The sequence below is a fragment of the Naegleria lovaniensis genome (assembly GCF_003324165.1).
Source record: "Naegleria lovaniensis strain ATCC 30569 chromosome Unknown tig015, whole genome shotgun sequence".
Classification (NCBI taxonomy): Eukaryota; Heterolobosea; class Eutetramitea; order Acrasida; family Naegleriidae; genus Naegleria; species Naegleria lovaniensis.
Window position 1 is genome coordinate 1 of NW_025407837.1, and position 19999 is coordinate 19999.

Genomic DNA, 19999 nt, shown 5'->3' on the forward strand with positions numbered 1-19999 from the left:
TCAATGAACCTGGATAGAAGAACCAAATCTTTCGAAGGATCAACAGCAGTCATGTCAGCCACTTGATTCGACATGCCAACGGACATGGCCACTATGGACACTCGGATCATTGCGTCTCTGGCCATATTCACCACAGTAACAGTTAAGGAGGCGCTATTACTTCTTACACCTTTACTGTAGGTAGCTGTGAATTTGTACTTGCCTTCCAAAAGCTTGCTCGAGAATGGCGTCTGTATAGGTGAGGGAAGGTTCGCACAATCTACTGCGTTGACTAAATCAAAGCATGAAATGTTGAGTGTGGAGGTATCACTGGTGGCACTTGGATCTAGTGTCAAAACATTGAACGATAACACTTCGTCAGTGGATTGAGTGACGTCAAAGATGTCAAATTTCACAAGCAATGGTTTTGCAACAGCTGTTACCTTAAATTGTAATGAAACAGGTTGAGCTCTATCTGCTTGAGCTGTCACAGAAAAATAATAATCTCCCTCAATGGGAAGTACGGTATAACTTGGTCCAAATACTAAAATTCCATCTCTGAATTTAATGTCAACATTGGCAGCTGAAGATTTGGTCTCATCCATGGTGTAATTCCATCTGGTTAATCTTGGATTGCCATTGTAGCACAGTGGGAATCGAATGTGAGCGTTGATTAACGCGAGAGAACCAATATTGACTGTTGGACTCAATCCTTCTTTCAGAGAAATTGTTGGCACAGCATTTCCAATGACATCAAACGAAATAGATTGTTTGGAGAATGTATTGAATGAACTTTGAACTGTTACTTCTACTGTATAGGTGCCTGTTTCAAGAAGTGAAGCATCAAAGGTCATAATCGAGTATTTCCATTGAGAGAAACGTTCATTGAGGAAATAAAGCATATCGCTCGAGGGAGCTGTTGACGCAGACCAAGAATATTGCAATTTTCTACCGTCCAATGTGGCCGAGGCTGAAGCATCCAATACTACTCGATCACATGACGACACAACATTCTTTTCAACAAAGAGAATGGCTGTAGGTTGTGCTGGAATAAATGAACCTGAAGCAACAGGAACGTCCACAGTTGGAGAAGAGTCACCTTTAGATGGATCCTGATAAAACGAAATAACATCTCCAGTGGTCACTGTTGCAAAGGCACCAAGTACAATTTCAAAGGTACCATCTGAAAGTAAATTGCAGTCAGCATCGTCACCACCAATCTTATCAAGACTATCATCGGTGATTAAACTCTTACACTCTATTCGTTTTCTGATTGAGGAGTAGTAGGTTCCAACAAGTCTATCTCCATTCGCACTGAAAGTCAACACAGAAGCTTGAATTTACATATTACAAAATGATGAGAATGGTCCGAGATTTGAATAATAATAATAAGAGTAGTCATAGCGGTGGTAGTGATGAAACGAGTAACAATTCGTCGGGTGTTGGAGGAGCCTCCTCCTTCTTAACAAGAGGTCATTTCTCTGATCTTCCTAAAATGGTTCTTGGTTTGGGTGTTGGCTCAAGTCACGCAAGTGGTGACAAGAGTCAACTAAGTCGATCACCTTCGAAAGGAGAATCAACAAGCTCATCACCATCAGAACCTATCACACCACGACGATTCGCTAGAAAACAACTTTCTTTCTTTGGTATTGGAAGAAGAGAATCAAAAACTGAGGAATCACTAAAATCAGAAATGTCAGCAACGTCACAAACAACACAGCCACAATCGGATGAAAATACCTCTCAAGAAACAAAATCAACAACTAGTAATAGATTTAGTTTCAGATTGGGAGGTTCTAAAAAAAAGGAAGATAATATGCAAAAATCCGATTCAAAACTCAATTTATTGGGAAGAAGAGATTCATCTGCTTCCATGGAGACCGATGCTCTAGAGAAATCGCCCTCTGTTGCTTCTACAAAATCCCCATCCATGACACCAAGTGATAAATCGACCCATGAAAAACCATCCGAAGAATCTACACAAGACAAACAAACACCTCAAAAACCATTTTTACATGAAATTGAAGGTGTCACAGAAGTTACCGAAGAAGTGAAAACAATTGCTGAAGATACTTTGGTCACAACCAACACTGAAACCACCAATGTCAATCTATCTCTACCTCCAGAAAGTTCAAAATCTCCACATACCTCTCCAACATCGCCAGCTGATACTGATGATGATAGTCCAAACCTCTCTATTGACACTTCCAATATCAACAGTAATCAAAATGAAACGACGAACACAACAACACAACCTACTCCAAGACCTTCTGGTATGCCAAAACTCAACCTCACTCTCATTCCTGCTGGAGCTAGTACTGAAGAAGGAGCTCCACCATCATCAGATGTACCTGTTTCTTCAGAGGAGCCTAACAATGGTCTTATTAGACTCATGTCCGTCTTGAAGAAGGAAAAAATTAAACGTACTGCAACAGAGGATAAATGTGACACGCTTACTGCTGACCATGAAGATGAAAAATCTGATACTTCCAGCACCATGTCAAGATCATCCAGTGAAAGACTAACTAGAACTGTGCAACATGGATTTTTACACTTACCTATCAATACACCTAGATCAAAATATGAAAATGTAATGAAACTGTACAAGAAGCAAATTTTATTGGCCATTCAGCTCATGAAAGACTTTGTTGAGGAAGATTCTAAAAAAGAAATTAACATTTCTTCCAAAGACAAGAAAACATTTACAAATTTATTTGTAGAATCACATCAATATCAAAACTTTGATGAATGGCTTTTACCTCAACCTCCACACTTGTTGTTCCGTACCATGAAGAATTCTGTCATGTACGAATTGGAAAATGACAATTTCCCAAGATTTGTCAGAAGGTGAGTTGTATTATTTTTTGAAACACCATAATCAACACATCAAAATAATTTCACATGACGTGAACATGTCCATTGGTTCATCTTCCAGCGATTTGTGGCTGAAAAAACTGCAGCATAAAGGATTGGCCTATTTGAACAAAGTAGGTCGTGTGAAAGAAGCAGCCTACTTCCCATACACCTATGATGACTTTAGAGAACCCATGGTGTTTGATAGAGATATTGAATTTATGGAATATCTTGCTAGAGATGACTATCAATGGAAGTTATTGGGATCTAAGAAAGAAGGAGCAATCAATGTGTATAAAATTACAGAAAAAGTGCTCATGCCCAATGTCAGCTTTTACAACAAGATGCAAATCAATAAGTGGTCTGGCGTTTTGAATTATCCATTTGATGTACGTTCTTTTTAATATTTATTTCAATTTATTTACTCCAATTTCAGGTTGTCAAACAATGCTGCATGCCAGGTCTTTATGTATATAAATACGATCCAAACATTTCCAGCTGTGAAGAATGGGGCTTTTGGGATTACGAAACCTTAAAACAAAAATATCCAAGTGAAAAGTGGAAATATGGAAAGAGGTATGTATTATAATATTCTGTTAACAAAAATCGAGATGTAAAAACTCAATTCATTTCAGATCTGTGGGTATTGTTCGATATGGAATGGTCTTTCCATTTCCTTTCAAATCCAAGAGAAGTTTCCTTGCTGCATGTTCCGCATGGTATGACAAGGAAGAAGAAAAACTCACTCTCATTTACAAACCATGTGAACATGAACGATTTTACAAAGATGGAAAGGGTGTGAATGAAGGTAAAAAGTTGATCGATATTAGAGACTTTCAATATTATCAAATCAAAAAGATTGACGCATATAGAACCAGTTTATTGCAAATTCACTTGTTGGATGTTGGAGGAAATGCAAGATTTGCTGCAAACATGCTAAGAATGGATCGTGCGAAGGGAATGATGAAAGGTTTCAATGAATATATTCGAAAACATATGAACAACATTCCAAAAATTTCAGACGATGATCCTGTGTGGAAACATGTGGTCACATGTATGGGTCGTGAACGTGCTGACCGTCTCGACATGTCTGCCACTCTGTACAATGATCTCAAAGCAGGAAGAAATATTAGAAACAAATCATTGTTGGCAACCGTCAAGAAAAGAAGAAAGGAAAAGAAAAAGATGGAAAAACTCAAAAAGCAACACAAACTCAACAAAATCAATTATTGGATTCGCAAACTCCAACGTCACCCATGTCGAGTACCATGTCCTCCTCCTCGGATGATAGCAAGTCAACCCTCGCGAGACTTAATAGCTCTGCTAGCTTTGGTGGCCAAACATACATGACACCTGAAATGGCTCTCATGGAAGAAGAAGAAGCAATGATGACTGTATTCGATGCAGATCTTGAGAACTTTACCATGACAGGTACCACCACAGATAACAGCGAGGATGACTATGAAGACTATGACTATGAAGATGGAGACTTGAACGAAAATAATTGAAAATTATCTGAACAACAACAACATCATTTAGATTAAAATGTAAAATTTATTCAATATCATTATTTCAATGTAATTCGTTCACTTGGTAAAAATAATACTATACAAGGGTCCCTTAATGATGGAATTGCTTGTTGGATTGTCATCAAGAGCAGGTGTCACGGAAATTCTCGAACCTCCTAGCCCTGTAGAGAATTTTTGTCCGTTCTGCCCAATTTTACACACATAGGCTGTGACTTTGACAAATGCCTTCTTAGAAAGAATGTTCTGAGTTGGAGACTTTGAATCATTCCTCAAATCAATCAAATTCGAAGAATTCATGGTGTTGTTCAAGGAGACAATGGGCGAAGGAGATCGTGTGTTTGATTCATTCTCAGGTCCAAGTTTGCAACATTCAGCCCTTGCAAAATGTCATACTGCATCAACTTGGGTAAATTTTCTGGTTCAATTCCAATACAAATATCTGCAAACGAAATTCCCAATAGTTGTGATAAATAAATTTCATGTTGTTCGCTCTTACATCCTAAAAAGCTTAAAAATCGATTGTTAAATCTCCAAATTCTGAACTTGTTGTTCAAAATTAAAGCAGGAAGAGGTAATTGAGTAAAAAGCTCTGAGAAAACGGGAGGAAAATATGCAGTAGTTCTCTCGGATAGATCTTGTGGCACTCTTGTTTGGTCTAGCGTATTTTTCGAGGGCTTCTTGGCCATTAACTTTTTGTTTACCTTATGGTCGAGATAAGGTAATTCTCCTTTCCGTTCCACAGGTGATTGTCTTCCGATCAATGACGAATTGTTCAATGTATTTACATTCTCTCCTCCAAGTGATTGGCTAATTTGGGATGTATTTACAGGAAGGAGAAGAGACTTTATACTCTCTTCCTTTAGTCGAAACATGTGCTCTTGAACGAGAGTGTTGTGAGTCTTTTTGATAAATTCTAGCTCTACACGCATTTCATTTTCCTTAATTTTCCATTCTTGTTTTGCTTGTTTCTGCTCTTTAAACTCTGAAATCATTTTGGATTTCACTTCATCTAACGATTTTTCGAGTTCAGAATTTTTCCTCTCCAAGTTCTTTAGGAGCTGTTGTTTTTCATTTAATAACTCCTCTAGCTTCACAATGGAGTTCTTGTGCTGGGCAGTTTCATTGACTGATTTTCTCCAACATGATTCTAGCTTTTTAATGTATTCTTCCACTTCTTTGGGAACTAGAGCGCTGGGAGCTCGTACCGAGCCAATCTTTGTCGGGCTTTGAGGAGAGAGGTCGTCTAAATCGTCGAATACTCTCATCGTACTTTGTGGATATACCCTTGTGACATTCAGATTCGAGTACGATAGATCATCTTTCTTTTCTTTACTCTCTTTCCATGCAAGCGCAGTTTTTAGAGGCTTGACAAATATTGAGAAAGGCAAGCACTCATATTCATTGTCAATGAGTTCAGAAAAAATCCTAGAAAATTCAAACATTTTAGCCTCGTCTTGAATATCGTATGGCTCATTCTCTTCCAAAGCATCTGGGTTTGGCGTCTTGTTCATCACTTCTAACACTCCAATACATCCATTGGTCTTTTTAGAAATCAATGGAAAGCATATGGCTACTTTGGTTTTTAGACCTGTCTCCTTGTCAACATATCTGTAGTGTTTCTTGTATGTTGGTACATCAAAAACGTTGAGTGCTACTGAGCGTGTGAACACTTCTCCAGCAATACCCTGGTTGGCAGGAAGGTAAATGTGTTTAGGTGGAGATTTTGGTCCTCCTGATAAAGTATGGGTATTGCTCGAATACTGAGTTGCGTTGCTAATGTTTTTGTTCTCAACAAGGGTAGATAAGGCAGGGTCAGAAAAATCATACTTGCAAACCAAACAAAAGCTCTGAAGCTCATTCTGTTTTGGGTTATAAATAAATAAAGTGGCCATTTGTGACTGGAGTGAGTCAACCATAGAATTAAGTAGGGACTGAGAGATGGATCTGAGCACACCATACCTCATTTTGAGTGCTTGTTCTTTCGATTCAGGTCGATCTTTTTGTGCAGGAGAGTCATATCGAACTATATGAGACGTTTCTGGATATTCTTTTGAGATGACTCTTGTTTCCTGTTCTTTGGTGGTCACTATTTGATGCGAAGGTTGAGTTGCAGCGGAAGAAACGCCAATTTTCAAAGAAAAAAGACCATCTCGCTCTCGTCTCAATTCTTCCTTTTCTTTTTGCAAGTTAGACATGGCTGTCATAACATCATTCCACCTTTTATGCAGCTTATCGTACCGTTCTTTCCATTCCAAGGACCGTACATCCTTTTCTTTTCTGGCAATAGTTAATTCTTGTCGAAGCTCACCAAGTCTGGAATTAAAGGCCACCTCCATCTCTTTCAGTCGGAAATCTAAATGCTTTAAATGTTTGTCAAAATTCTTTTTAGCCTCAAAAAACATTTCTGATGCGTTTTCCAATACTTCCCTAGAGTTGGTAGAAAGTTGAGCTGACGATGGCTTGGATGTCAACCCTTCTTCTTGCTCAACATTGATTTTCTTGTGAATGATAGAATCATCAGCCATTGATCCAGCTTTCAGAACCATAGTTTCGTTAAAGAGAGACGCCAACTTTTTAACAGTGGAGTTAAATTTGGTGTAATTGAACAGAAAATCCCCAGGTAACGCATTGGGCCCTTCTTTTGGTTCTTCATGACGTGGAGCCTCTTGACGTGCACTCTTCGGATTTTGAAGATCTAATTCCTCTTCTTCATCCTCACTTTCCTCAATATCACTCTCTTTGTCGAGGTCAACATCCTTTTCTAGAAATTGAATGTAGTTTTCATTCGGCGGAGAAACAGCTAGTTCTTCCAGTTTAAATTCAGAATATCGTTGTTCATGATCACTACTTGTGGTTGAATAGCCATCGTCAAAAAGTTTAGCAGGAGGAGATGTTGGAAGCTGTCCTTCTCCTGCTGCCAAGCTCAACGACTTCTCCGAAGTAATATCACTTGCATCCGCTGATATAATTTCCGTTTTCGTGAGTTGTTGATCCACAAAATCTTCAGAATGTTTTGATGTCCTCAACAGAACATTGCTGCTCGATGTAGTACTATTCCTACTACTTTTGCGTAATGCATATTCTTGTTGGTCATGATCAATTTCGTCTTGTTGGTTTTCCATCTTCCCGATTCACTCGAATTTCGGAACCAAATCAAAAAATTATTGATGATTTCTTTCCGACTCTCGGAGTCTTTGTACCTTCTTCAATTGACGTATTCTTGTTCCTGTACTAAACCAATGTAAGTACTCTCTTGTAACAAAATCAATCACTCCAAAAACTTTTTCAAAATAACAGTAAAAGATTAGCGCGCAATTTTTTTTTAACGAATCGCAACGAAAAAAAATCTCTCTCCAACAAAAACTGTCACATGACAATCCAAGCCAAGTACTACAACACATCCAATGCAATTGTCTCTCTCTCGTCACATCGTTGGATGGAATGTAATGATGAAAAAATGTATTAATATTAATAATACAAGTGAATGAGGGATTGCTCAGTAGGAATTGCCATTCGTAAGGGAAATCCGTGGCCGGTTCCACGATGTGAATAGAGTCTTACCTGTGAACGACCATAATAACCTTGATCTGGTGCTCGACGTCTGAAATGAGACAGATCCATTTTCAAGACTTTCCTGACAACAAAGAACAATACTTTGAATATTGTAAGGCGCTTGAATGTGATACCAATTTGTCCGCCGTGATAATGACCACTAAAGATCATTGTACCAGTCTCTTCGAGTGGCATGTAATTCAGTATTAAGGGATTGTGAATGAGAAATAATCTTGGAATATCTGAAGATATTCTTGGAAATTTGGTACACAATTCTTGGATGTGAGCTGTCGATTCTCGAATGCCTGCAAATTTGTAAACACTTCCTACGATTTGTACAAGGTTATTGATGTTGCTTGTCAGTGGTTCGTTGTTGCACATGTTATCGTCATTAGGAATCTGTTCATTTCTCCGTCTCGAATGCCATCTTTTGATTTGTATCACATGTTGATCATCCTCCAATAATCGAATGTTATTTTCTTTAAACGCATTTCTAACCTTTTCCAACACTTCATAATCGTGGCTGTTCCGTTTACATGTATTATCAATATTTTTGGGTGAGTACTCCTGGATCTATGTCAAACGCACACTTACTTTCCTAAACAAGCAACCACTTTTTCAGAAATTTTCTTTAAGGGATCCAATGCCAACCTCAATGCATGCTCATCATGATGTGTATCAAAAGTTTCCATATCTCCAGTAATTATGACCAAATCGATTTCATGCTCACGTTTCACAACATTTTCACAAATTCTTTTCAACTTTGCCAAACTCATATACGGCCCCAAATGAGTGTCAGTAATTTGAAAAACTCGTAAAATTCTTTCCTCTTGATTGTGTGGAGGGTTCTTACATGTATTCAATTCATGAATACAATCCTCCAATTGTTCAACATTTCTCAAATCAATATGCACATGTTCGCCACAAAATTCTCGCTCTTCCAACGATATATACATGCAATACAGTGATATCAACAATGTCATGTAATGAAAATACAAATTCCAATTTTCATCATGATCCACAACATTCCACACGTTCACAACAAGATATTTCAAAATGAAATTAGGAACCAACAAGATACATCCAATGAATGCCCATCCAAAATACCAAAAACCAGGTAAACACACCAAATACACATAATACCACGGTTTCAATTTTTGCCATCTTTTTCTCCACAACACCATCGAATGAATCACCAATGATAAATTACCATACACATGAAACCACACCGGAAAGATTTGTAATTCCCAAAAGTACATCAACTTCAAAATAAACTGCAAATAGATGAACACATGATGAAATGAAAATTTAGAGAGCCTAGCATGAATCAGTAAAACACCTGTTCCGATACATGAGGCTATGAAATACAGTAGAAACGGCGAAAGAGTCATCAGATCATCAAACATTTTTTAATCGTTTGAAAAATAGAAAAAAATCTAAAACACGTGTTTTAAGGGAAGACATGCTGAAACTGTAATTACAACCCGATGTTAGGTAGTAAAAGAGAGTCAAACCCGATTTCAAATTGAGAATGAGCATTAATTTAGGCCTCTCTTTTCAAATAGATAGCTTCTCCATTCGGGAACTCTTGAATCAGGGAGCGAAATGACAAGGAAAATGTCCTAACCATTTTCTGCATGAATCCAGAATGTGTTCTTAGTCTGTACTTGATTCAATGTTGTTGGTTATTTTGATTTCTCAATTTTAGGATAACTTTAACATCCCGTGATGATGATGGAATAACCGAAAACAAGTCTAACATCCAAGATTCAGGCATTGAATGATGATCATCATCAAATTTCAAGGCGCTGCCATTCCGCATTTCAGGCAACCGAGTTTGAAATTTAATTCGGATTCAAATCCTAAAATATTTGGTACCTGCCAAATATCAAAGAATCTGCGCCACGATTTACACACATGACGGTAGTTGCATCATTTCAAGAAGAATCAACTTCAAAAAAACTATTCAACAACACAAGTTCTACTTCTCTCTCTCCATCTCATACAGAATCAACTTCCACCACAAACATCAACAGAGAGATTTTTCAACAACAACCACAACTCGACGGCTTGCTGACACAACATGACAACCACAGCTTCAATACCAAGCAACTATTCCTCATCCAATCTCTCTTCTCAATCCATTCAATTCTCGGACACACAACCAGCCAATGAAGAACAATATCGAGAGGTTCTTTCATTAATGCGGGATTATAACATTTCATATGAATCCGTGTTGGATGATTCAGATTCGAGACAAATTTTACACGATTTTATGAAATTCAATCGAAATGAAGAGTGTTTACTTTTTCTTGAACATGTGAGTGAATACTTTAGAAAGAGGTCACTCAGTAACAAGTGGAACGCACTTTGCGAAATTGAAAGAGTCTTTTTTAACGGAAATTCTATTCATGAATTGAATTTACCACAAAAGGTGAGAGAATTGTTTTCACACAGTTTTGAGAGTTTGTGTGAAAGGTATGAATGGAATGGAAGTGATTTTTCTGAAAAGATTGAAACCATCACATCAACAGCTTCTACGAGTTCGTCATTCCAAGAATTGTCAACTGCCAAATCTTCATTCGAGAGCTTTTTGTTAACATGTGAAGATGCCTTAAAAAAAGCAGAATCGTATGTCATGGTCAATCTCAAAGAACATGTCTTTCCTCGGTTTTTAGAATCTAAAATGTTTGTCTCCTTCCTCTCTAAACGTGATAAGACCTTCCTTAACAAAATCGGAAATGTCAAAAACCTCACTCATTCATGTTTTGTAGAATCATTAATGGATATGAAGAAGTGCGAAATATCAGTCGATCAAGTCCGAATGATTAAGAAGCATGTTCTCGATCCTCGACGATGGCAACTCTATTTTGAAGACAAAAATTGTAAAGTTCACTTTTCGTCCTCACGATACACTTTGGGAGCTGAGAAAGATGAAAGCGGTGGAATTAGTTTTTCCAAATCTGAATGTATCTTTCCGTACACAGCCCAACAAGTTATGAGTGTCATGTGTAACAAGCAAATTCGTCTTCAAAGTGATAAGAATTTAGATTCAGCCACACAACTTGCTTATCGATCGAAATTTGAAGTTCAACAACAATTATCCAACAAGAAAGATTCTTCATGCATGACATCTGAACAACAACGGCAAGGAAATAATCCATCATCTTCCAATAGTGCCTCAACGATTGAACAAGAGGACGACTTGAGCAGTTCATGCAGCAATGACGAAGATTCTCTTTCAACATCTGCCAATACTGACAGCTCACAACTGTCATCTTCATTGCCAGAGCAAGTGCCTTCTCCTCAACCCAATTCACCTCCAATTCCTCAAAGACTGCCACGACATGATCGTCAAGCATCATCTTCTCAAAGACGTCACACTTCTGGAAAAACAAAACTTGCTTGCACCATCACTCATGAAGTCTACAAATTAATTTGGCCCATCAAATCACGATTTTACTTCCTTTGTCAGAGTATGGTTCATGATTTAACTGATAACATGTACATTGTGTGTAAAAAATCATGTGAACCTTCTTTATGCAAAGATTTGAAAATTCCAAATTTGCAACAATTCGATAACAATGACCATATTAAGGCAGCCAATGTGGGTTGTTGGATTTTCCAACCCATTACCACTCATGATGGAAAAGAACATTGTCGTTACATTCAATTCATTGGCACGGATTTGAAAGGTTCAATGCCTCGATGGATCATTGAGAAAATTATTAAGGGAAGAGCTAAAAACTTTTATTATGACATGATGAAAATGTTAGAAAAGAATGAAGCAGTATTGACAAAAGGAGAACGACCAACTGATTCCAGTGGATTTTTTGAAACATTGGATGAAAATGGAAGTGTCATCTTGTAACAACAACAACGAAAATTTTTGGACCAAATGTTTTATTTTCAACCAATACAAGACCTTAGAGTAATAACGTGTTAGTATTTTACATTCACACCTTCATACTTTGAGAAAACAAACTATTGATCTTTGGAGATCGTTTTTGCCTCAACAACGCTCATGTCACCAATCATTCAGATCATCTTTCTTTTTCACAGCAAAAAAAAAGATGTCACTCCTCCTCCGCACTTCCCTTCTACTCTTGGGCATCATCATCCTTCTCGCCACTCTTTCACACACTCTCGCACACGATGGTCATACTCATTTAGATTTCGTCATTGACTATCCCATGGTCGAGAATGGAACCATCATTCCACTCGATCCGGTCGAATATACTCAAGATGAAATTATCATTCGATTCCAATTGTACCGAATTCCAGTAGGAGGTGATGATTCGAAACGTTTTTTCGTCAAATTCCTTCGAAACGATACCAATCCTTACTTTTTGACTTTTGACACAAGTAATACTACTTCCATTTCGAATTGTATGCGATTCCGAACACGAGTTGGTGCAGCACCAAGACCAGAACGACCTTCTCCATTGGTTTATGAAACTTATACGAATTCGACTTCTCTTCCCATTCATGTTGGGTCGTGTGATTTTTATATCGAAGTGAAACCTGGATTTTATGATCCAAAACAAACCAACTCCGAATCGAAATGTGTCGTGAGTTTGGTATTGGGTAAGGCAACTTGTGACAGCACTTGTCAAAATAATATGAAAACCACGTGTGAAGCAGAATTGAATTATGAAGCGAGAGTGAATCATGCTGCCATGACGACCAATGCGACGGGTATTTTCTTTGCCATGACATTGCTGATGATTTTAAGTTTTTTAATGTCATTTTAAATGTGAGGTTTCAGTAAAATGCATGTTTTAAACACTCGGAGTGATATATGTGTTTCGATGGAATGTAAAGGATGGGTTGTACATTCAACATTTATTTAAATATGAGAATGTTATCATGATTGAACTTGTCAATGTGTAACGAGAGTCGTTGACTTATTCCTGTCATCTCAATCGAGCTCTTCTTGCAAGGTGAATTTATCTGAATAAATCTAGACCTTTCTTGGCTACTCGATGGATTCCATACAAGATCTTTCTGTAATCCTTGATTAATGTTACACACCCCAATGTTAACATTCTCGGTAGCTCCATCATGTTCATCCATTTGCATTCCACTTCTCCACGAACGAAGAGATTGTTACTCCATTCTCTGCAGTTCAGCTCATACCCATGGTATGTAATGTCATGACATTTATTATTACAAATAATCGTTTTTTACATTGTAAACTTCAACACGTTTTAGTGCCGCAGCCAACAAAAAAAAAAATGTCCAGCGACGTCATTACCATCAAATCGCAAACCAAATGCTTTTCGGGTCTCGTTCTTGAATGCACTCACACGAGTCAACTTCTCGGATGCTCTATGAATGTACACATCTTTCGTCCTCCACAAACTCTTCAAGCAGGACAAAAAGCTCCAGTCTTGTTCTTTCTTTCGGGATTAACTTGTACCGATACTAATTTCATCTTTAAGGCCGGAGCGATGGCTTTTGCTGCTGAACATGGAATTGCGTTGGTGTGTCCTGATACTTCTCCGAGAGGAGAGGATGTGCCAAAGGGTGATAGTTGGGATTTTGGTCAAGGTGCAGGTAAGGAGTTCAGAACGTGTTGTTTGGATTCTGTTCCGATCATCATGATGGTATTTCATTTGATGCAAAATGATATTCACACAACGTCGTGAAAATAATGATGATGATCATGCTTCTCAACGTCGTGTACCATGATGTGAAATGATCAATTTCATGATCATGATGTGAAAAATTAATAATTAATTTTTCATACCGTGAATCTACATTGAAAATATGAAAATGAACAATCATGTCTCTAAATTCTCTAACTCGTTAGGTTTCTATCTCAATGCTGTGCAAGAACCTTATAACAAGCATTACAAAATGTATGATTATATTGTTCATGAATTGCCTTCATTACTTATTTCCCATTTTGCTACTGGCGATGATGCATGGCTCTTGTTGGAGAATGATAACAAATTGAAACAATCCATTTTCGGTCACAGCATGGGTGGTCTTGGTTCATTGGTCATCTACTTGAGAAATTTGGAGTCATATCACAGTTGTTCAGTATTTGCTCCAATCAGTCACCCAAGCAATCCTGATTGCGCTTGGGGACAAAAGGCATTCAAGGGCTATTTGGGAGATAGTGAGGAAGCACGTCAAAATCTATGGCCCCAATACGATCCAACACTTCTCATTTCTAAGGTAAATGCAAGCTCAGTGAGGCTCCAATTTTGGTGGATCAAGGAAGCGTCGATAAATTCTTGTTGCAAAATCAGTTGCAAGTTGAGAAATTGGAAGCAGCTGCCAAGCAAGTTGGCGTTCCTTTGACCTTGAGAATGCAAGAAGGCTATGACCACAGTTACTATTTCATTCAAACATTTGTGAAGGATCATATTGAACATCATGCCAAGTTCTTAAAGCATTAATAAATCACATGACATATGGGCAGTTGTGTCAATGTTGTGAACTATCAATTGTCATGACCTAAATTTTTGGTAAATGATCCGAAATGGTGAGTGGTTTTCCTCCTCCTGGATTCAATATGGTTCCAATATCTCTGTTGCTCGTAATGCTATCCATGACTCGAATGGTGGTCTTTTGACGTTTTGGAATGGTTGCTTTTCCCCAAAAGCTAATGTATCCAACTGATTGATTGGAACATCTACTAATACTCGGCATTCTGGAGGTTAATCCATTGTCCTTGTAATTAAGGGATGAACATACGCGTATGGCACTCTCGAGTCCAGCATTGTTGTGATGTTGTCTATCTGTTTTCGGTCGGTGATACTTTGACGTGTCAAACTTCTTGGGATCAGCTGGAATATAACGTTGCTTGATTTTTGGTCTTCGTTCCAACACATTATTGCTGGCCAAATTTTCGTCATTGCCCTCAGTAAGGAAAAAGCTGCTGTTGGTAGAAGTTGACTCATGATCCTCCTTTGCCTCTTGCTCAAATTGTAACTTGGGAATAATGTTTGACACATCACTAGTAATAATTCCTTGTTGTTGTGCCCATTCTCCAAATATTTTCGACCGTCGTTGGGATTTTTCCACCATTTCTTCTGTGGCTCTTATATGCTTTTGTAGAGCTTCTTGTTTGTTCTTTCGTCTGTTTTGCATTTTTCTTTGCATCTCTCGAAACTGCTTATTTGCAATGGAATGAGATTGGAATTGTGGTTTGGTCATGCTTGCAACATGATCGTCATAATCTTCGAGCTCGTTCACTTTTTTCTTCTTTCGCTTCTTCTTTTTTTCCTTTTCCAAAAGTAGTGGCCTAGGAGAAGGTTCTTCAGTAAGAAACTCCTTTTCATATTCATAGGTGAAATATTGCTTTTCAATAAAAGAAAGGGCATCATGCATGTAATCGTCTCGCTTTTCTCTCTTAATTTTTTGTTCATGTTTTGAGTAGCCATGAAGGGCAATAAAGTCATCGAATCGAATTGGAAGCTCTGCTTGACGATTCTTGAGCCGTTCCCTTTCTTCAGGAGGAATTTTCAAGTATCTTCGAAAAGTCTCATCCTCATAAGTTTTTTCTTGAGCTTCTGCGTCATCTTGTTCATTTGGGGTCTCATCTTGGCTTATACTTGAATCCATAGAGAATGACGAAGAAGCACGAGACATGTTATTGTATCCAGGACTCAGACGATCATGAGGTTTGAGGTACTGATCTTGTGCACTGTCAGCACGAGATTTTCTGTCACTTTGACTGGTAGCAAACCGTGACGACGAAGTACTGGTGAAATGTGAATTAGATTCAGAAGTGTCGTTTGATGATACCTTTTCACTGGTAGTCTTGCTGGTCGAAGGTGAGGGTATGAAACGGTTGGAAGAGACTGGAGGTTGTTGGTATGAGAAATATTGCTGTTTGAGGATTTGATTTTCAGGTCGATCAATGAGACCTTCCAACTCGTCGTATTCGATTTCTTGAGCTGATTTTCGCATTTCTCTAATTTCTTTATCAAGTACGTCTTCGTCGTCTTCGAGCTGCTGAGCAGCAGTGTTGCCCAAGTTATTATTTGATACAGCAGCATCGCTCAAGTAAATTCCAGCAAGTGAATGATCTACTCTGTTTTTCACAATATCTGTGAGTGAATTTGAAGTCTCCAACTCTGTATGAGAAGGGTCAACTTTCAATTCACTACTGTTATTGACCTCATTGGGATCAATGATAGGATCGTCATAATCTTTGGTTCGAATATTAAATTCATCATTTTCCTCCTGTTCTTGTTGCAATGTATGGTCGTTAAGGTTGTTGTCAACATTAAATGATGGCGAGTTGGTGTTGGGCTGAGGAGTTGGTGTTGTGGTCGTTGTTGTTGTTGTGGATGCCTTGCTCCTTCTTCCGTCCTCATCCAAGGCCACTAATATTCTCGCTTTTTCCTCCTCCGATGGTGCTGCTTCCAACAACGTTGTTGAATCAGAGTGACCTTGAGGACCTATTTGTTGATCTGTGAGTGTTGATGTTTGAGGTTGTTCCTGATGATGGCTATCTGTGCCACCTCTCTCCGAAGTCTTCTTTTCAAAAGAATGGTTTAAACTTGCCCGATTCATGCTTTTATTCTTGCTTTTCGTTGCTTGATGATTGGTTGGAGATGGCACTGCAGTGGATGATGACGATGGTTGGGTCTTGGGACCCTCCACTAGACGAGTCGTAGATTTCTGCGGTTTCATAATTTTTGTTTGAAAATCTTCTCTCCCGATCGGGAATGAACGGTTTTTAACGGTTACTGTACTGAAGAGAGTTGAATACCATACATGATTGGGTTAGGGATTGTTAAAGAAGAAGAAATTATTGGCATTACAAAAGAGCTTGTGGGCATGTTATTAATTATCATACTACAAGTGTGTTTTTTTTGTGGGAACGAGAGTGGAAAGGATTGGAACCAGACGAAAGATATTCTCTTTCATCTGGTTGAAAATGTCGGATCAGAGTCTACGTAGTTTCACAAAACTTGGTTCCAAAATGTCATCTGGATAATCATCAATTGGTCATTGATTAAAAAGATACCATTCTGTAAATATAATACACAACAAGGCTGATAATTATCAAATAGATGAAATCTATAGAGATGTATGTGTATTCGAGTAATTTTGATGATCACCACGCGCAAATATGACATGGAATTATGATTCGTCGGAAAGATGTATCGGAAGAGATACAAAAAGTTCAAAATAACAGTCATATCAACATTCATCATCATCAATTAGACTTTGAAATGAATGAACACCTACTCATCATAGCAGCCTCCCAAGGTTCCAACATAAAGTTGACACTCATAATTTGGTAATGCTTGTGCTTTCTCTTCACATAATCAAGGAGGGACATTTTTTTGTGTGATGATGAAAATTTCCCTCAACGAGCAAATGTTATCCGTTGGCTGCTGCTTCTCGTCCGACCCTAGAAAAATACAAGACACATCATTCCAATGGGCCGATCTTTCAAGACAATGCAAACAACAAATATATCACATTTAAATGATGAACTATCTCATCCTACGGATCATTTTGATTAATCCATTCCAACAATTTCAATGACCTTCGTTCAATCAAAATCATCATGTAAACGCGCGGTGTTCTCGCAAATTGGCAATTGTCCAACACCTCGAATACTCGCCCTCCATAAGAATCATCTTCGCATAATTTCCAAAAGATTTCAACAAGCGAAATTGAGCAACAGTTTCCAACCAGCACAAAAAATTGAATTCAATCTCCTCTAGTTCTCTCTCTTTCATTCCCCCATCATGATGCGAAATTTCTTATGGAAAGGAAGCAAGCAGTTGTTATCATCTCCTTTCTCTCTCCAAAAGCCTCCCTCTCTTTTGAAGGCATCATCCTCGGTGGGTTCATTACTTTCATTCTCTACCACTGCTCACTCTTCAGCATTGTGCCATCCATTCCGAACTGATATAACTTCATCCCGAAGATTTCATTCCTCTTCTTCAAGATTGAATCAATCAGGAACGTCTGCTTTCCTCAATGCTGAGACAACATCCTTCCAAAATTCATCTTCCAATTCAACGGAAGGCTCTCATGAGAAGAAGGAGAGTATATTCCGTACCTTCATTTCCGTCCTCAAGAAGCTTCTCAAATGGGCTTTGATTCTTGAAGTCTCTCTTGTCTCACTAATTGTTCTTCTATATGGCTCACTGAAAGGTTTTCTCGTGGCCATGGATTTCATTGACATCAATAATCCTTCTTCTAGGTTTTATAATGATTCTGAATGGGCCAAATCATTATTTGAAATGAAACAGAAATGTGAAGGATTTCATAGATATTTGAATTGTTCCAAAACCATTTACATTATTGCCTTAGATTACTTTTGGTTGCTTATTACAGAACCCTATAATCCACACTATTGGTTTGTTGAGAAACCTGATAAGAATAGTGAAGAATTTATACAACAAAAGAAAGAGGCTCATCGAAGAAATGCTAAGCGTTTGTTAGACATGTTCATGGAGCAAAAGGGTGTTTATATCAAGCTTGGTCAATTTTTGAGCTCGTTGGTTTCCATGATTCCAGACGAATATATTGAAACATTGGCAGTTTTGAGAGATAAGGCTCCACAAATTAGTTTTGAAGATGTCAAGATGGTCATTCATCAAGATTTTGGAAAACCTTTAGAGGAGTTGTTTGATGAATTTGAAGAGAAGCCAATTGCTGCAGCAAGGTAAGTGATGCTTGTGACATTTGTAACAATGAATATCATGGACTGCCTTTATAATTGTTATATGGTACTTAACTCCCATTCCTCATTTTGATACAGTATTGCACAAGTACATCGAGCGCGAACAAAGGATGGCCGATTAGTTGCAGTGAAAGTACAATATCCATACGTACGAGCTTACTTTAACGGTGATATGCGTACGAATGATGCAATGTCAACACTCTCCATCAAGCTGTATTACATGCAAGAGGATGCTGAAAATATTGACACACTCGTTGAATTGAATGACAAATTCAATAGAGAATTAGAAAATGGTTTACTGTCAGAACTAAATTTCAAACATGAAGCAGAAAATGCCAAAAAAGCCGCGGAACACATGCAATCTCGATCTGATGTCTACGTTCCAACTGTTTATGACCATCTCACAAGTGAAAGAGTGTTGACAATGGAATTTATTGAAAATGCTTGCAATGCCAACAATGTCACAAAAATTAAGGAAATGGGTTTTTCTGATATAGACATTGCTGAGAGAATTTTATCAGTCTTCTCGGACCAATTATTTGTACATGGATTTTTACATGCTGACCCTCATAGCTCAAATGTGTTTGTGCGTCGCTCACCAACCAATCCAAAAGAGCCTCAAATTGTGTTACTTGATCATGGATTATACAAGGAATTCACAGAAGAGTTTCGACTTGGATATGCCAAATTTGTTAAAAGTGTTGTCATGAACGACGAGCAAGGAATGAAAGCGTATTGTGATTCGTTAGGTGTGACCGATTACAAATTATATGCAAGTCTATTGATGATGCAATCCTATGATTCATTAGATGAAGGCGAAAAATTTGATGTGGATAACTGGGCTGAATATGAAAAGATTTTACAGGAACAAAAGGACGAAATTATCAACATTTACAAGAGCATGCCAGCAGACATGTTATTTGTTGGTAGAGCTGACAATATTTTAAGAGGTTTGAATAAGGATTTGGGCGCTAAGGCGAATCGATTTACAATCATGGCTCGTTCTGCAGCTAAAGGTGCTTCCTTATTGAAATCAAATCATGGTACTGTTGCATCGGAGAGAATAGGAATTTTAGCAACTGTTAACGAATGGAGAATGCGCATGTATTTTGAAATGAGATTGTTTTATCTTTCATTACAAGCTTGGATCATGTCTTTGTATGTGAAATTGTTTGGAATGACACCTCAAATGATGCAATTACAAAAGGAACATGAAAAAGCAGAGCTTATTGAAGCTGAGGTTGATTTATTGGAGGCTCCTAAACATCTGGTGGCAGATTTTAAATAGTAGTTGAAGGTTGAGGACCATCCGATTAATAATTGCTCGAGCATTTCATCCAAGTAAACAAGTTATTTGAATCTCATTATTGAGAACACTAAGAAAGTAATTCCTCCAGCATCTTTTTCTTGGCCTTAT

The 19999-nt window shown here is 38.0% G+C and overlaps 9 protein-coding genes across 9 annotated transcripts; 5 read left to right on the top strand and 4 right to left on the bottom strand.

Moving 5' to 3' along the window:
* On the bottom strand, positions 1-1288 carry C9374_002179 (uncharacterized protein; the record flags this gene model as incomplete). The annotated part of the gene is made up of 2 exons (XM_044691568.1): positions 10-1209; positions 1275-1288. Coding segments are annotated over 2 exons (1214 nt in total), but the record flags the coding sequence as incomplete, so codon positions are not given.
* A 45-nt stretch (positions 1289-1333) lies between these two features.
* C9374_002180 (uncharacterized protein) lies at positions 1334-4340 on the top strand (the record flags this gene model as incomplete). The annotated part of the gene is made up of 5 exons (XM_044691570.1): positions 1334-2826; positions 2915-3221; positions 3269-3408; positions 3468-3910; positions 3994-4340. 5 exons carry the CDS (start codon positions 1334-1336, stop codon positions 4338-4340), a joined length of 2730 nt encoding a protein of 909 aa, XP_044550428.1.
* A 326-nt stretch (positions 4341-4666) lies between these two features.
* Positions 4667-7483, bottom strand: C9374_002181 (uncharacterized protein; the record flags this gene model as incomplete). The annotated part of the gene is made up of 1 exon (XM_044691571.1): positions 4667-7483. One exon carries the CDS (start codon positions 7481-7483, stop codon positions 4667-4669), a length of 2817 nt encoding a protein of 938 aa, XP_044550429.1.
* Positions 7484-7829: 346 nt separating this feature from the next.
* Positions 7830-8869, bottom strand: C9374_002182 (uncharacterized protein; the record flags this gene model as incomplete). Its single annotated transcript, XM_044691572.1, has 2 exons — positions 7830-8436; positions 8508-8869. 2 exons carry the CDS (start codon positions 8867-8869, stop codon positions 7830-7832), a joined length of 969 nt encoding a protein of 322 aa, XP_044550430.1.
* Positions 8870-9996: 1127 nt separating this feature from the next.
* On the top strand, positions 9997-11784 carry C9374_002183 (uncharacterized protein; the record flags this gene model as incomplete). The annotated part of the gene is made up of 1 exon (XM_044691573.1): positions 9997-11784. One exon carries the CDS (start codon positions 9997-9999, stop codon positions 11782-11784), a length of 1788 nt encoding a protein of 595 aa, XP_044550431.1.
* A 202-nt stretch (positions 11785-11986) lies between these two features.
* On the top strand, positions 11987-12667 carry C9374_002184 (uncharacterized protein; the record flags this gene model as incomplete). The annotated part of the gene is made up of 1 exon (XM_044691574.1): positions 11987-12667. One exon carries the CDS (start codon positions 11987-11989, stop codon positions 12665-12667), a length of 681 nt encoding a protein of 226 aa, XP_044550432.1.
* A 483-nt stretch (positions 12668-13150) lies between these two features.
* Positions 13151-14323, top strand: C9374_002185 (uncharacterized protein; the record flags this gene model as incomplete). The annotated part of the gene is made up of 3 exons (XM_044691575.1): positions 13151-13472; positions 13729-14099; positions 14174-14323. The coding sequence occupies 3 exons, from the start codon at positions 13151-13153 to the stop codon at positions 14321-14323; spliced, it is 843 nt and encodes a 280-aa protein (XP_044550433.1).
* Positions 14324-14381: 58 nt separating this feature from the next.
* Positions 14382-16568, bottom strand: C9374_002186 (uncharacterized protein; the record flags this gene model as incomplete). The annotated part of the gene is made up of 1 exon (XM_044691576.1): positions 14382-16568. The coding sequence occupies one exon, from the start codon at positions 16566-16568 to the stop codon at positions 14382-14384; it is 2187 nt and encodes a 728-aa protein (XP_044550434.1).
* A 1070-nt stretch (positions 16569-17638) lies between these two features.
* On the top strand, positions 17639-19870 carry C9374_002187 (uncharacterized protein; the record flags this gene model as incomplete). Its single annotated transcript, XM_044691577.1, has 2 exons — positions 17639-18564; positions 18661-19870. 2 exons carry the CDS (start codon positions 17639-17641, stop codon positions 19868-19870), a joined length of 2136 nt encoding a protein of 711 aa, XP_044550435.1.
* Positions 19871-19999: the final 129 nt, after the last annotated feature.